Source organism: Pelophylax lessonae (assembly GCF_965119305.1).
Source record: "Pelophylax lessonae genome assembly, chromosome: 13".
Taxonomy (NCBI): domain Eukaryota; kingdom Metazoa; phylum Chordata; class Amphibia; order Anura; family Ranidae; genus Pelophylax; species Pelophylax lessonae.
Window position 1 is genome coordinate 206,388,345 of NC_138780.1, and position 14,818 is coordinate 206,403,162.

At 43.6% G+C, this 14,818-nt stretch overlaps 1 protein-coding gene across 2 annotated transcripts in view; it reads right to left on the bottom strand.

Annotated features, from left to right (window-relative positions):
* Window positions 1-14,818, bottom strand: part of UNC79 (unc-79 homolog, NALCN channel complex subunit) — a 136,476-nt gene that overhangs the window by 68,309 nt on the left and 53,349 nt on the right. For both annotated transcript variants that reach the window (XM_082275357.1, XM_082275356.1), the window contains 2 exons: window positions 378-490; window positions 195-280 (listed from right to left, as the gene is read on the bottom strand). In XM_082275357.1, coding sequence (XP_082131483.1) covers window positions 195-280; window positions 378-490 — 199 coding nt within the window. The remainder of the gene's footprint in view (window positions 1-194; window positions 281-377; window positions 491-14,818) is intronic.

Here is a 14,818-nt window from a genome sequence, read left to right on the forward strand (position 1 = left end):
TACCAACATATGTGTTTTCTACTATGTATATTAAATTACATTTTTGATATTTTATGCTACACGTGTGTTTGGCTTATGCCAGTAAAGTCCACCTTTGGCAGAACAGGGGTTCTGCATACTTTGTTTCTATGCATTTTGGGATGTAGCATAGATAGAGGTCTTCTCTATCGCTTACGCTTTTAGTGGTGACTCACCTCCAGCAGTTGGCTGAGGGCAGCAAAGGAGCTCAGTTCATTGAAATCCATCAGCGCGACCGCTAACGTACGCAAGAAGCTCCCGTCTGTAATACAGAAGAAGATTTGGGAGTTCATTCCCAGCGCGGGGGGGGGGGGGGGGAGGGTCATTAACTCACAAGACTCAGGATCCAGGTGGGTTACCTTTGATATTGCTCTGGAAGAGTTGGGTGAAGATGCCATTGGGTGCCAATTGGTGGAATACACAGCGGAGGAATTGTTTGGCCACCCCAGCCACGTTCCCAGGAATCAGCATGCTGCAGAAGGAATGCAAATCAAATTTAAAGAAAATCATTACAAGAAGGGGAAGTTATTTGAAACAGGGTGATCCAACAAAAACTCCAGCAAGCGGGAAGGGTCTGTCCACAATTCTGTCCCTTACACACAATTTCCCGCAACTAAATCGCATCAAGTATTCCATTCCATATTTTGCAGTGGTACAATTCTCACCAGGTCGTTTGGTTTTTACCTAAGGTTATATAATGGCGCTGGATTAGGAAAAACAATAGATCGTCTTCTGCGCTCAAGTGTGGTGCCAATATTAAGGGGTAGATGTTCTCTACTTCAGGTGTCAGGACCTGGATCACCTGTTGGTGGCACTCTGGTTCCCTGGGCTGAGGGTTGTAGTTCTAGTGTCCACCAGCAGATGTCTCCCAGCAGCCAGCAGATCCCAGTAATCAGTCTCCACCTAGCGCTGGCTTCTGGGAGGTTATTTTGTTCCTCCCTCTAATAGTACCTCTTTCTGCCTTTCAGCCAGCAGATCCCAGTAATCAGTCTCCACCTGGCGCTGGCTGCTGGAAGGTTATTTTGTTCCTCCCTCTAATAGTACCTCTTTCTGCATGTCAGCCAGCAAATCCCAGTAATCAGTCTCCACCTGGTGCTGGCTGCTGGGAGGGTATTTTGTTCCTCCTCTAATAGTACCTCTTTCTGCCCGTCAGCCAGCAGATCCCAGTAATCAGTCTCCACCTGGTGCTGGCTGCTGGGAGGGTATTTTGTTCCTCCTCTAATAGTACCTCTTTCTGCCCGTCAGCCAGCAGATCCCAGTAATCAGTCTCCACCTGGTGCTGGCTGCTGGGAGGGTATTTTGTTCCTCCTCTAATAGTACCTCTTTCTGCCCGTCAGCCAGCAGATCCCAGTAATCAGTCTCCACCTGGTGCTGGCTGCTGGGAGGGTATTTTGTTTCTCCTCTAATAGTACCCCTTTCTGCCTGTCAAAAACATATGTCAGCGGTGTCATCTGCTGACATCCGCAATCCCATTGACATACATTATCTCTATTTATCATCTGCAAACGGATAGGATGATAAACGGACATACGGACCTGATGACACAAGTGTCATCCATGTCCGTAAAAAAAAAAAAAAAAAAGTGCCGGAGCGGAGCAAAAAACGGTCCGCCCCGTGTGAAAGGACCCTTATACAGCCCAGTCTCAGTTCCTCAGCGTAGCCACGCTGATCTGGCCATTCCTGCCACTGATTCCTGGCATCAGATGTCTCAGGTCAACAAATAAAGTTCCAGGTCTCAGATATTCACTAAGCTTTGCTGCCCTCCTCAAGCAGGGGTGGTCCAAACACACTATATGCAAATTACTGTATGCGCCTGTGCCCAGCTTGTCCCTGCTGGCCGCCGTGGCTTCTATACTTGCACGACATGCCAGGGCCACATGCTGAACTGTCTTGGGCCGCGGGTTGGGTGCCCCTGGCAGAGACGACTATTTAGGATAATACCAGCAATGTTTATCTTGTGTTTTTATGACCATTACTGTCATGTTTTAAAGAGAGACACTCAAAAATACAGCGCATCTGGAAAGTATTCACAGCGCTTCACTTTTTCCACATTTTGTTATGTTACAGCCTTATTCCAACATGGATTAAATTCATTATTTTCCTCAAAAATCTACAAACAATCCCCCATAATGACAACGTGAAAGAAGTTTGTTTGAAATCTTTGCAAGTTTATTAAAAATAAAAAAAGGAAAAAAATCTCATGTACATAAGTATTCACACCCTTTGCTCAATATTTTGTTGAAGCTCCTTTGGCACCAATTCCAGCCTCCAGTATTTCTGAGTATGATGCTACAAGCTTGGCACTCCTATTTTTGGGCAGTTTCTCTCATTCTTCTTTGCAGGACCTCTCAAGCTCCATCAGGTTGAATGGGGGAGGGTCGGTGCACAGCCATTTTCAGATCTCTCCAGAGATGTTCAATCGGGTTGAAGTCTGGGCTCTGGCTGGGCCACTCAAGGATATTCACAGAGTTGTCCCGTAGTCGCTCCTTTGTTATCTTGGCTGTGTGCTTAGGGTCGTTGTCCTGTTGGAAGATGAACCTTCACCCCAGTCTGAGGTCTAGAGCGCTCTGGAGCAGGTTTTCATCAAGGATGTTTCTGTACATTGCTGCATTCATCTTTCCCTCCATCCTGACTAGTCTCCCAGTTCCTGCCGCTGAAAAACATCCCCACAGCATGACGCTGCCACCACCATGCTTCACTGTAGGGATGGTATTGGCCAGGTGATGAGCGGTGCCTGGTTTCCTCCACACATGACGCTTGCCATTCAGGCCAAAGAGTTCAATCTTTGTTTCATCAGAGCAGAGAGTTTTGTTTCTCATGGTCTGAGAGTCTTCAGGTGCCTTTTGGCAAACTCCAGGCGGGCTGTCATGTGACTTTTACTGAGGAGTGGCTTCCGTCTGGCCACACCCATACAGGCCTGATTGGTGGAGTGCTGCAGAGATGGTTGTTCTTCTGGAAGGTTCTCCTCTCTCCACAGAGAAACGCTGGAGCTCTGTCAGAGTGACCATCAGGTTCTTGGTCACCTCCCTGACTAAGGCCCCCCTCCCCCGATCGCTCAGTTTGGCCGGGCGGCCCGCTCTAGGAAGAGTCCTGGTGGTTCCAAACTTCTTCCATTTACAGATGATGGAGGCCACTGTGCTCATTGGGACCTTCAATGCTGCAGAAATGTTTCTGTACCCTTCCCCCGATCTATGCCTCCATACAATCCTGTCTCCGAGGTCTACAGACAATTCCTTGGACTTCATGGCTTGGTTTGTGCTCTGACACGCACTGTTACCTGTGCGACCTTATATAGACAGGTGTGTGCCTTTCCAAATCATGTCCAATCAACTGAATTTACCACAGGTGGACTCCAATCAAGTTGTAGAAACATCTCAAGGATGATCAGTGGAAACAGGAGGCACCTGAGCTCAATTCTGAGTGTCATGGCAAAGGGTGTGAATACTTATGTACATGGGATTTTTTCCTTTTTTATTTTTAATAAACTTGCAAAAGATTTCAAACAAACTTCTTTCACGTTGTCATTATGGGGGATTGTTTGTAGAATTCTGAGGAAAATAATGAATTTATTCCATGTTGGAATAAGGCTGTAACATAAAATGTGGAGAAAGTGAAGCGATGTGAATACTTTCCGGATTCACTGCATTGTTTTAACCACTTTCCGACCGCTCACTCGAGCTCTACTGCGGCAAAGCGGTTAGTTATCGTCCAGCGACGTAGACCTACGTCGCTGGACTCCTCCCCCTGCAGGCGGCGCTCGCGCGCCACCGGAGGCGCGCTCCCGCTGTATTCAGTCACAGCGGGAGTCGGGCCAGGGGAGGAGCGGTGGCGATCGCCGCCGCTCTTCCCCGATCGTCGGGGAATCTAGTTTGGAGATCCGCCTGCTTGTGTAAACAGAGAGGGCGGATCTCCTCAGTGACAAGGAGTGACAGATTGCAGTGTTCAGCATAGCTCAACCAGCGATCTGTCCCTGTCTCACTCAGTCCCCTCCCCCCCCCACACGTTAGTAAGCACCAGGCATACATTAACCCCTCCCTCTCCAATAAAATTAACCCCTTCCCTGCCAGTGTCATTTTTACAGTAATAGTGCATATATATAGCACTGATTACTGCAGTAATGTCACTGGTACCCCCAAAAGTATCAAAAATGTCAGTCAAGGGTCCGATCTGTCCGCCGCAATGTCGCAGTCCCGCAAAAAAAAAAATCGCAGATCGCCGCCATTACTCGTTAAAAAAAAAAACACCAAAAATGACAGAAATCTTTCCCTTTGTTAGTAAACGCAATAACTTTTGTGCAAACCAATCAAAATACGCTTATTGTGATTTTTTTTTACCAAATATAGGTAGCAGAAAACAAATTGGCCAAAAATTTTAAAAAATTTTGATTTTTACATTTTTTTTGGGGGGGGGGGGGGGAATTTCATATAAAAAAATGTGAAAAATATTGTTATTTTTTCAAAATAAATGCTCTTTTTTTGTTTATAGCACAAAAAGTAAAAATCGCAGAGGTGATCAAATACCACCAAAAGAAAGCTCTGTTTGTGGGGAAAAAAAGGACGTAAATTTAGTTTGGGTACAGCGTCGCACGACCGCGCAATTGTCAGTTAAATTCGAGCAGTGCCGAATCGCAAAAAGTGGCCTGGACGTAAGACAGCAAAATCCTCCGGTGGTAAAGTGGTTATTAAAATGTGACGTTCTTTTTATGTTCCTCATCCCTGAACTTTCTTCTTCCATATTTTTGGTGGTGTTTTGGGTAAACCATGAGGCTGGCACGCCCTCTTTAGTCTTCTGGCAGATAATGACTGTAATATATCATTTATATTTTAAATCAAATGCCGTCATCTGATGTCATTTTAGTTTATTAGGACCTATTGCCTCTTTCACTGCCTTAGAAATGTCGGGAATAAATCCCGATGAGATAATTGATATTACAAGCTGTTGTCATCGTTAGTTAGGCAGTGAGTCAGTCACAATTAGGACCTGCGATGACACCATGACATAAGAATAAGCTACGAGCCTTCCGCTTCCCGCAGTTCTTGGTGGATTTTTAGATTTCTTCATTTTTCTTCAGGATATTCACATTTTATCACATGTTAATCTAAAGCAGTGATTTCTAAACTGTGGCCCTTTGCTTGACTTTATCTGGCCCTTGAGGCATTATTTTCCCCACTGAAACCAATGATGGGACACTATTCCTCCCACTGACACCAACGATGGGGCACTATTCCTCCCACTGACACCAATGATGGGACACTATTCCTCCACTGACACCAATGATGGGGCACTATTCCTTCCACTGATACCAAGGATGGGACACTATTCCTCCACTGATACCAATGATGGGACACTATTCCTCCCACTGACACCAATGATGGGGCGCTATTCCTCCCACTGACACCAATGATGGGGCACTATTCCTCCCACTGACACCAATGATGGGGCACTATTCCTCTCACTAACACCAATGATGGGACACTATTCCTCCACTGATACCAATGATGGGACACTATTCCTCCACTGACACCAATGATGGGGCTCTATTCCTCCCACTGACACCAATGATGGGACACTATTCCTCCCACTGACACCAATGATGGGACACTATTCCTCCACTGACACCAATGATGGGGCACTATTCCTTCCACTGATACCAAGGATGGGACACTATTCCTCCACTGATACCAATGATGGGACACTATTCCTCCCACTGACACCAATGATGGGGCGCTATTCCTCCCACTGACACCAATGATGGGGCACTATTCCTCCCACTGACACCAATGATGGGGCACTATTCCTCTCACTAACACCAATGATGGGACACTATTCCTCCACTGATACCAATGATGGGACACTATTCCTCCACTGACACCAATGATGCAAAAACAACAGAGAGGTGGCCCTAAATGGGACTTTATATGAGGTTGAATACAATAGTCATGGAAGATAAAAAATATAAAAATTATAAATTTTATTATCAAATGAGGATATATGATAAATGTAGGCATGAATATATATACATAACCACAGGTGTCATTACAAGCATATAAAACACGTAAAACATAATGGAAAAATAGCAGCATTACAGCAATATCAACATAGTGACAACATATCAACATGGATATTGTATAACAAAGGGTAATTGGTGTATAAAACTCTACGCGTTTCGTGGGTCCCTACGCCCACTCATCAGGAGTATGTAGATGATTCTGTTAAAGAATGAACAGATGAAATGTAAATGTCTGCTATGCATTACGTAAGACAAAAAATATATAAGGATTCAACAAATGTGTAACCCGAATAGGGAAACCACACTTACATCTAACTGAATCAAAACTGGTCTGCGCTGCCAAAGGAGAGGGTGTCAACGTCTTGTCCGGGAGCTGAAGGGGCAAGACCATGCCGCAACACAGTGGGGAGCCAGGTGAGGAAAGATGTATAGTAAAAGAAGGGGCGGTATTGTTTGTCGATTGTAGATAAAATGACACTGGCTGAGAATACATAAATGAATATATCGGAATATCAGACTATGGAAAAAAAATATTAATGGTAGTAATATATAAAAATGTTAATAATATATCTTAGTTGTATCATGTGGTGATACCAAAAAAAGGGAAGGGGGTATTATGTATAAAAAGTATATTTCAACAGAGCCAGTGTCAGAATCGAAAAATAGAAAGCGCAGGGAGACTTAGAACCCAAGAAAGAGTGCTAATCTTGGTGCAAGGAAGAAGCAAAAAGAGTGGTAAAGTACTGTGACATAGAAGTAAGTGGGCTTGTAGAATGTGTGAAAAACATTAGTAAAATAGGTACATGCAGGGAGTGTTGATAGTAAGATGAAGTGGATACAAAGTAGCGATGTAGTGAAATTGTAAACAGATTGAGACAGATCGTGGGATAAGGAACTGAACTTCAGATAGAAAAGGCAAGAGAAGTGAAAGGCAGAGAGGAGTGAAGAGACAAAGATACAGGGTGTTTCTTGAGACGGGAGCTCAAGGCAGTAGAAAGGACAGAGTGAATAGAGGAAAGTGTGCACTAGCCAATGAAGTGACCAAAGAAAAGGAAGAAAACAGAACATAAGAGTGAAGGAGTGTGGAAAGAAGTGATTCCTCACCTGAATGAGCACAAGGGCTGCATGCATGTCTCGTCCCTAACGCCATGTATACGGTGGGACAGACACAAGCAAAAGCTTATGTAGGTCAGCATGGAAAAAGCCAGCAACAGCTGGCAACCATGACCGTGAGATTGAAATACACCGCCACCACGTGCAAACGCCGCTGATGCAGAGGTACACGTAGTAGGCAGGGACATGACGCCAATATATAGGTGGCTCCTCCCATTGGGGGAGGAGTCAGCAAGGGAGAAGGATCTCCCTATAATATATTGCAGCTCCCGGAGTAGATGCGAACCTGCCACCAGAGGGAGTGCATAAACCAATGAGATTGTGTTAGAAGTCTAATTGCAAAGATGGAAATATATAGAAAAGTTATTGATGGGGTTATGAATAAAAATATATATGACTACTTAGATCCATACTATGGTTTGTATGGGTCAGACTACAGCAGTGCGAGACCATAGGCGGGCCGTGGGTGTCTTCCACCCGGGGAATACTAGAAAAAGGGGAATGGTCTAGCACTTGCAATTGTAAACACCTCCATCCCTAAATTGTGCAAAAACAACAGAGAGGTGGCCCTAAATGGGACTTTATATGAGGTTGAATACAATAGTCATGGAAGATAAAAAATATAAAAATTATAAATTTTATTATCAAATGAGGATATATGATAAATGTAGGCATGAATATATATACATAACCACAGGTGTCATTACAAGCATATAAAACACGTAAAACATAATGGAAAAATAGCAGCATTACAGCAATATCAACATAGTGACAACATATCAACATGGATATTGTATAACAAAGGGTAATTGGTGTATAAAACTCTACGCGTTTCGTGGGTCCCTACGCCCACTCATCAGGAGTATGTAGATGATTCTGTTAAAGAATGAACAGATGAAATGTAAATGTCTGCTATGCATTACGTAAGACAAAAAATATATAAGGATTCAACAAATGTGTAACCCGAATAGGGAAACCACACTTACATCTAACTGAATCAAAACTGGTCTGCGCTGCCAAAGGAGAGGGTGTCAACGTCTTGTCCGGGAGCTGAAGGGGCAAGACCATGCCGCAACACAGTGGGGAGCCAGGTGAGGAAAGATGTATAGTAAAAGAAGGGGCGGTATTGTTTGTCGATTGTAGATAAAATGACACTGGCTGAGAATACATAAATGAATATATCGGAATATCAGACTATGGAAAAAAAATATTAATGGTAGTAATATATAATAATGTTAATAATATATCTTAGTTGTATCATGTGGTGATACCAAAAAAAGGGAAGGGGGTATTATGTATAAAAAGTATATTTCAACAGAGCCAGTGTCAGAATCGAAAAATAGAAAGCGCAGGGAGACTTAGAACCCAAGAAAGAGTGCTAATCTTGGTGCAAGGAAGAAGCAAAAAGAGTGGTAAAGTACTGTGACATAGAAGTAAGTGGGCTTGTAGAATGTGTGAAAAACATTAGTAAAATAGGTACATGCAGGGAGTGTTGATAGTAAGATGAAGTGGATACAAAGTAGCGATGTAGTGAAATTGTAAACAGATTGAGACAGATCGTGGGATAAGGAACTGAACTTCAGATAGAAAAGGCAAGAGAAGTGAAAGGCAGAGAGGAGTGAAGAGACAAAGATACAGGGTGTTTCTTGAGACGGGAGCTCAAGGCAGTAGAAAGGACAGAGTGAATAGAGGAAAGTGTGCACTAGCCAATGAAGTGACCAAAGAAAAGGAAGAAAACAGAACATAAGAGTGAAGGAGTGTGGAAAGAAGTGATTCCTCACCTGAATGAGCACAAGGGCTGCATGCATGTCTCGTCCCTAACGCCATGTATACGGTGGGACAGACACAAGCAAAAGCTTATGTAGGTCAGCATGGAAAAAGCCAGCAACAGCTGGCAACCATGACCGTGAGATTGAAATACACCGCCACCACGTGCAAACGCCGCTGATGCAGAGGTACACGTAGTAGGCAGGGACATGACGCCAATATATAGGTGGCTCCTCCCATTGGGGGAGGAGTCAGCAAGGGAGAAGGATCTCCCTATAATATATTGCAGCTCCCGGAGTAGATGCGAACCTGCCACCAGAGGGAGTGCATAAACCAATGAGATTGTGTTAGAAGTCTAATTGCAAAGATGGAAATATATAGAAAAGTTATTGATGGGGTTATGAATAAAAATATATATGACTACTTAGATCCATACTATGGTTTGTATGGGTCAGACTACAGCAGTGCGAGACCATAGGCGGGCCGTGGGTGTCTTCCACCCGGGGAATACTAGAAAAAGGGGAATGGTCTAGCACTTGCAATTGTAATTGTATTTTTATTCATAACCCCATCAATAACTTTTCTATATATTTCCATCTTTGCAATTAGACTTCTAACACAATCTCATTGGTTTATGCACTCCCTCTGGTGGCAGGTTCGCATCTACTCCGGGAGCTGCAATATATTATAGGGAGATCCTTCTCCCTTGCTGACTCCTCCCCCAATGGGAGGAGCCACCTATATATTGGCGTCATGTCCCTGCCTACTACGTGTACCTCTGCATCAGCGGCGTTTGCACGTGGTGGCGGTGTATTTCAATCTCACGGTCATGGTTGCCAGCTGTTGCTGGCTTTTTCCATGCTGACCTACATAAGCTTTTGCTTGTGTCTGTCCCACCGTATACATGGCGTTAGGGACGAGACATGCATGCAGCCCTTGTGCTCATTCAGGTGAGGAATCACTTCTTTCCACACTCCTTCACTCTTATGTTCTGTTTTCTTCCTTTTCTTTGGTCACTTCATTGGCTAGTGCACACTTTCCTCTATTCACTCTGTCCTTTCTACTGCCTTGAGCTCCCGTCTCAAGAAACACCCTGTATCTTTGTCTCTTCACTCCTCTCTGCCTTTCACTTCTCTTGCCTTTTCTATCTGAAGTTCAGTTCCTTATCCCACGATCTGTCTCAATCTGTTTACAATTTCACTACATCGCTACTTTGTATCCACTTCATCTTACTATCAACACTCCCTGCATGTACCTATTTTACTAATGTTTTTCACACATTCTACAAGCCCACTTACTTCTATGTCACAGTACTTTACCACTCTTTTTGCTTCTTCCTTGCACCAAGATTAGCACTCTTTCTTGGGTTCTAAGTCTCCCTGCGCTTTCTATTTTTCGATTCTGACACTGGCTCTGTTGAAACATACTTTTTATACATAATACCCCCTTCCCTTTTTTTGGTATCACCACATGATACAACTAAGATATATTATTAACATTATTATATATTACTACCATTAATATTTTTTTTCCATAGTCTGATATTCCGATATATTCATTTATGTATTCTCAGCCAGTGTCATTTTATCTACAATCGACAAACAATACCGCCCCTTCTTTTACTATACATCTTTCCTCACCTGGCTCCCCACTGTGTTGCGGCATGGTCTTGCCCCTTCAGCTCCCGGACAAGACGTTGACACCCTCTCCTTTGGCAGCGCAGACCAGTTTTGATTCAGTTAGATGTAAGTGTGGTTTCCCTATTCGGGTTACACATTTGTTGAATCCTTATATATTTTTTGTCTTACGTAATGCATAGCAGACATTTACATTTCATCTGTTCATTCTTTAACAGAATCATCTACATACTCCTGATGAGTGGGCGTAGGGACCCACGAAACGCGTAGAGTTTTATACACCAATTACCCTTTGTTATACAATATCCATGTTGATATGTTGTCACTATGTTGATATTGCTGTAATGCTGCTATTTTTCCATTATGTTTTACGTGTTTTATATGCTTGTAATGACACCTGTGGTTATGTATATATATTCATGCCTACATTTATCATATATCCTCATTTGATAATAAAATTTATAATTTTTATATTTTTTATCTTCCATGACTATTGTATTCAACCTCATATAAAGTCCCATTTAGGGCCACCTCTCTGTTGTTTTTGCACAATTTAGGGATGGAGGTGTTTACAATTGCAAGTGCTAGACCATTCCCCTTTTTCTAGTATTCCCCGGGTGGAAGACACCCACGGCCCGCCTATGGTCTCGCACTGCTGTAGTCTGACCCATACAAACCATAGTATGGATCTAAGTAGTCATATATATTTTTATTCATAACCCCATCAATAACTTTTCTATATATTTCCATCTTTGCAATTAGACTTCTAACACAATCTCATTGGTTTATGCACTCCCTCTGGTGGCAGGTTCGCATCTACTCCGGGAGCTGCAATATATTATAGGGAGATCCTTCTCCCTTGCTGACTCCTCCCCCAATGGGAGGAGCCACCTATATATTGGCGTCATGTCCCTGCCTACTACGTGTACCTCTGCATCAGCGGCGTTTGCACGTGGTGGCGGTGTATTTCAATCTCACGGTCATGGTTGCCAGCTGTTGCTGGCTTTTTCCATGCTGACCTACATAAGCTTTTGCTTGTGTCTGTCCCACCGTATACATGGCGTTAGGGACGAGACATGCATGCAGCCCTTGTGCTCATTCAGGTGAGGAATCACTTCTTTCCACACTCCTTCACTCTTATGTTCTGTTTTCTTCCTTTTCTTTGGTCACTTCATTGGCTAGTGCACACTTTCCTCTATTCACTCTGTCCTTTCTACTGCCTTGAGCTCCCGTCTCAAGAAACACCCTGTATCTTTGTCTCTTCACTCCTCTCTGCCTTTCACTTCTCTTGCCTTTTCTATCTGAAGTTCAGTTCCTTATCCCACGATCTGTCTCAATCTGTTTACAATTTCACTACATCGCTACTTTGTATCCACTTCATCTTACTATCAACACTCCCTGCATGTACCTATTTTACTAATGTTTTTCACACATTCTACAAGCCCACTTACTTCTATGTCACAGTACTTTACCACTCTTTTTGCTTCTTCCTTGCACCAAGATTAGCACTCTTTCTTGGGTTCTAAGTCTCCCTGCGCTTTCTATTTTTCGATTCTGACACTGGCTCTGTTGAAATATACTTTTTATACATAATACCCCCTTCCCTTTTTTTGGTATCACCACATGATACAACTAAGATATATTATTAACATCATTATATATTACTACCATTAATATAATTTTTTTTCCATAGTCTGATATTCCGATATATTCATTTATGTATTCTCAGCCAGTGTCATTTTATCTACAATCGACAAACAATACCGCCCCTTCTTTTACTATACATCTTTCCTCACCTGGCTCCCCACTGTGTTGCGGCATGGTCTTGCCCCTTCAGCTCCCGGACAAGACGTTGACACCCTCTCCTTTGGCAGCGCAGACCAGTTTTGATTCAGTTAGATGTAAGTGTGGTTTCCCTATTCGGGTTACACATTTGTTGAATCCTTATATATTTTTTGTCTTACGTAATGCATAGCAGACATTTACATTTCATCTGTTCATTCTTTAACAGAATCATCTACATACTCCTGATGAGTGGGCGTAGGGACCCACGAAACGCGTAGAGTTTTATACACCAATTACCCTTTGTTATACAATATCCATGTTGATATGTTGTCACTATGTTGATATTGCTGTAATGCTGCTATTTTTCCATTATGTTTTACGTGTTTTATATGCTTGTAATGACACCTGTGGTTATGTATATATATTCATGCCTACATTTATCATATATCCTCATTTGATAATAAAATTTATAATTTTTATATTTTTTATCTTCCATGACTATTGTATTCAACCTCATATAAAGTCCCATTTAGGGCCACCTCTCTGTTGTTTTTGCACAATTTAGGGATGGAGGTGTTTACAATTGCAAGTGCTAGACCATTCCCCTTTTTCTGACACCAATGATGGGGCTCTATTCCTCCCACTGACACCAATGATGGGACACTATTGATCTTTTATTGAAAAGAATCAAGCAACATATTTTATACAAAAGTAAAAAACAGAACTATAGTACAATATTCCAACAAAAAAAACAAAGGAATTCACATCCATGTGCAGAATATATACAATATATACATAATCCACTTCCAACATTCTTAGAAAACTATTTACATAAAGCAGCAGAGAGGGCCTAAGAGGCACAACCCATCACCTATGTATGCAGCCATTTATCAAAAACTGAGCATTAAGAAAAAATCTAGGGTGATAAGAGACAGAAAGCCACACCCGGGAAAGAGACTCCTGGCAGTCAGGGAGGCTTGAAACCCCTCCACGCCTTCAGCCAAGCCCTCTGACCCCACTTGTCTCTCTCAAGCGCCCGAATCTTCCCCACCTCATGCAGAATGTCACACACCACCACCTGAACAGGAAGGATTTTACGCCGAAGGGTGACCTGACACCGTGCGTTCCATGTGTAATAACGGACTACTAAACTAACTAAAAAAAGTGTATCCAAACAAAAGCCCCCACCAGTATTGAATGCTCCGTACACCCACTCAGCATAACCCAGCCTGGAGAGGAAAGGAACACCGAGGGCCCGCCCAACCTGTTTGTATACCTCTATGTTAAAAGGGCAACGAAGCAGAAAATGGTCCATAGTCTCCTCCTCACCTGCACATTCCTCCCGAGGACAACCACGATCCATCCCACTGCGGAATTTCAAATTGCCCCGAACATAGAGCCTCCCGTGGAAGCACAACCAGGCCAGATCCCTGAATTTAAGGGGGACTCTAGCCAAATTAATCAATCTTAACCCTTCCCTCAAAATTGGGCCTGGGCAATCCCTTAAGGCCAGTGGGTCATGAAAGACTTCACTCAAGACTCGGCTCATAAGGACTTTCCTCGGAGCGGATCTGAGATCTTCAGCCGACAGTCGCCACTGCCGCAGCAACTTCAGACACGGAGCGACATAGGCTGGGAGCTGACCACGATGACCCCTGAGATTCTTCACTTGGCCACCTTCTTCCCAAAGTCGCAGAAAAGGCCTAAACCAAGATCTAAACATGCCTGCCCATCCAGGAGGTTCCACTGCAAGCATACTACCAATGTTAAACTTGAGAAATAGCAGTGAAAAGAAAAGAACGGGGTTGACCATACCTAAGCCACCCTCCCTCCTGGATAGATAGGTGACATTCCTCTTGATGGGGTTCAGTCTGTTCCCCCACAGCATCTGGAAGAACACACTATAGATCCTAGCATAGAGAGACACTGGCAAGATGCAGACAGGGCTGACATACAAGAAGATCGGTATCAGGTAAGTCTTAATCAGATCAACCCTTTCCCTCAGAGATAACTTCCATCTCTTCCAGCTGACCACCTTAGTATTGGCAACTTCCAGCCTGCCCTCCCAGTTTTTGAGGCCATAATCGCCAGGTCCAAATTCAATGCCTAATATCTTAATTTTTTCCTGGGGCACTGGAAAAGTGTCCGGGAGATCAAACCCCTCACCTTCCTTTCCCATCCAAAAAACTTCACTCTTTTCCTGATTGATCTTGGAGCCTGATGCTTCAGAGTACCGTGATGTCAGAGAGACCACCTCCTCCGCTTCATCTGTCCCAGTGACAATCACTGACACATCATCCGCATAGGCAACAACCCTCAAAGGCGGCTCACCCGGGATTCCCACTGGTACCCCACACAACATGCTGCTCTCTAGCCTCCTGATGAAGGGGTCGATTGCAAACACATAGAGCAGGGGACTCAGCGGACAACCCTGGCGCACCCCAGAACCAACCTCAAAGGACTGTCCAACCCAACCATTAACAAGAGG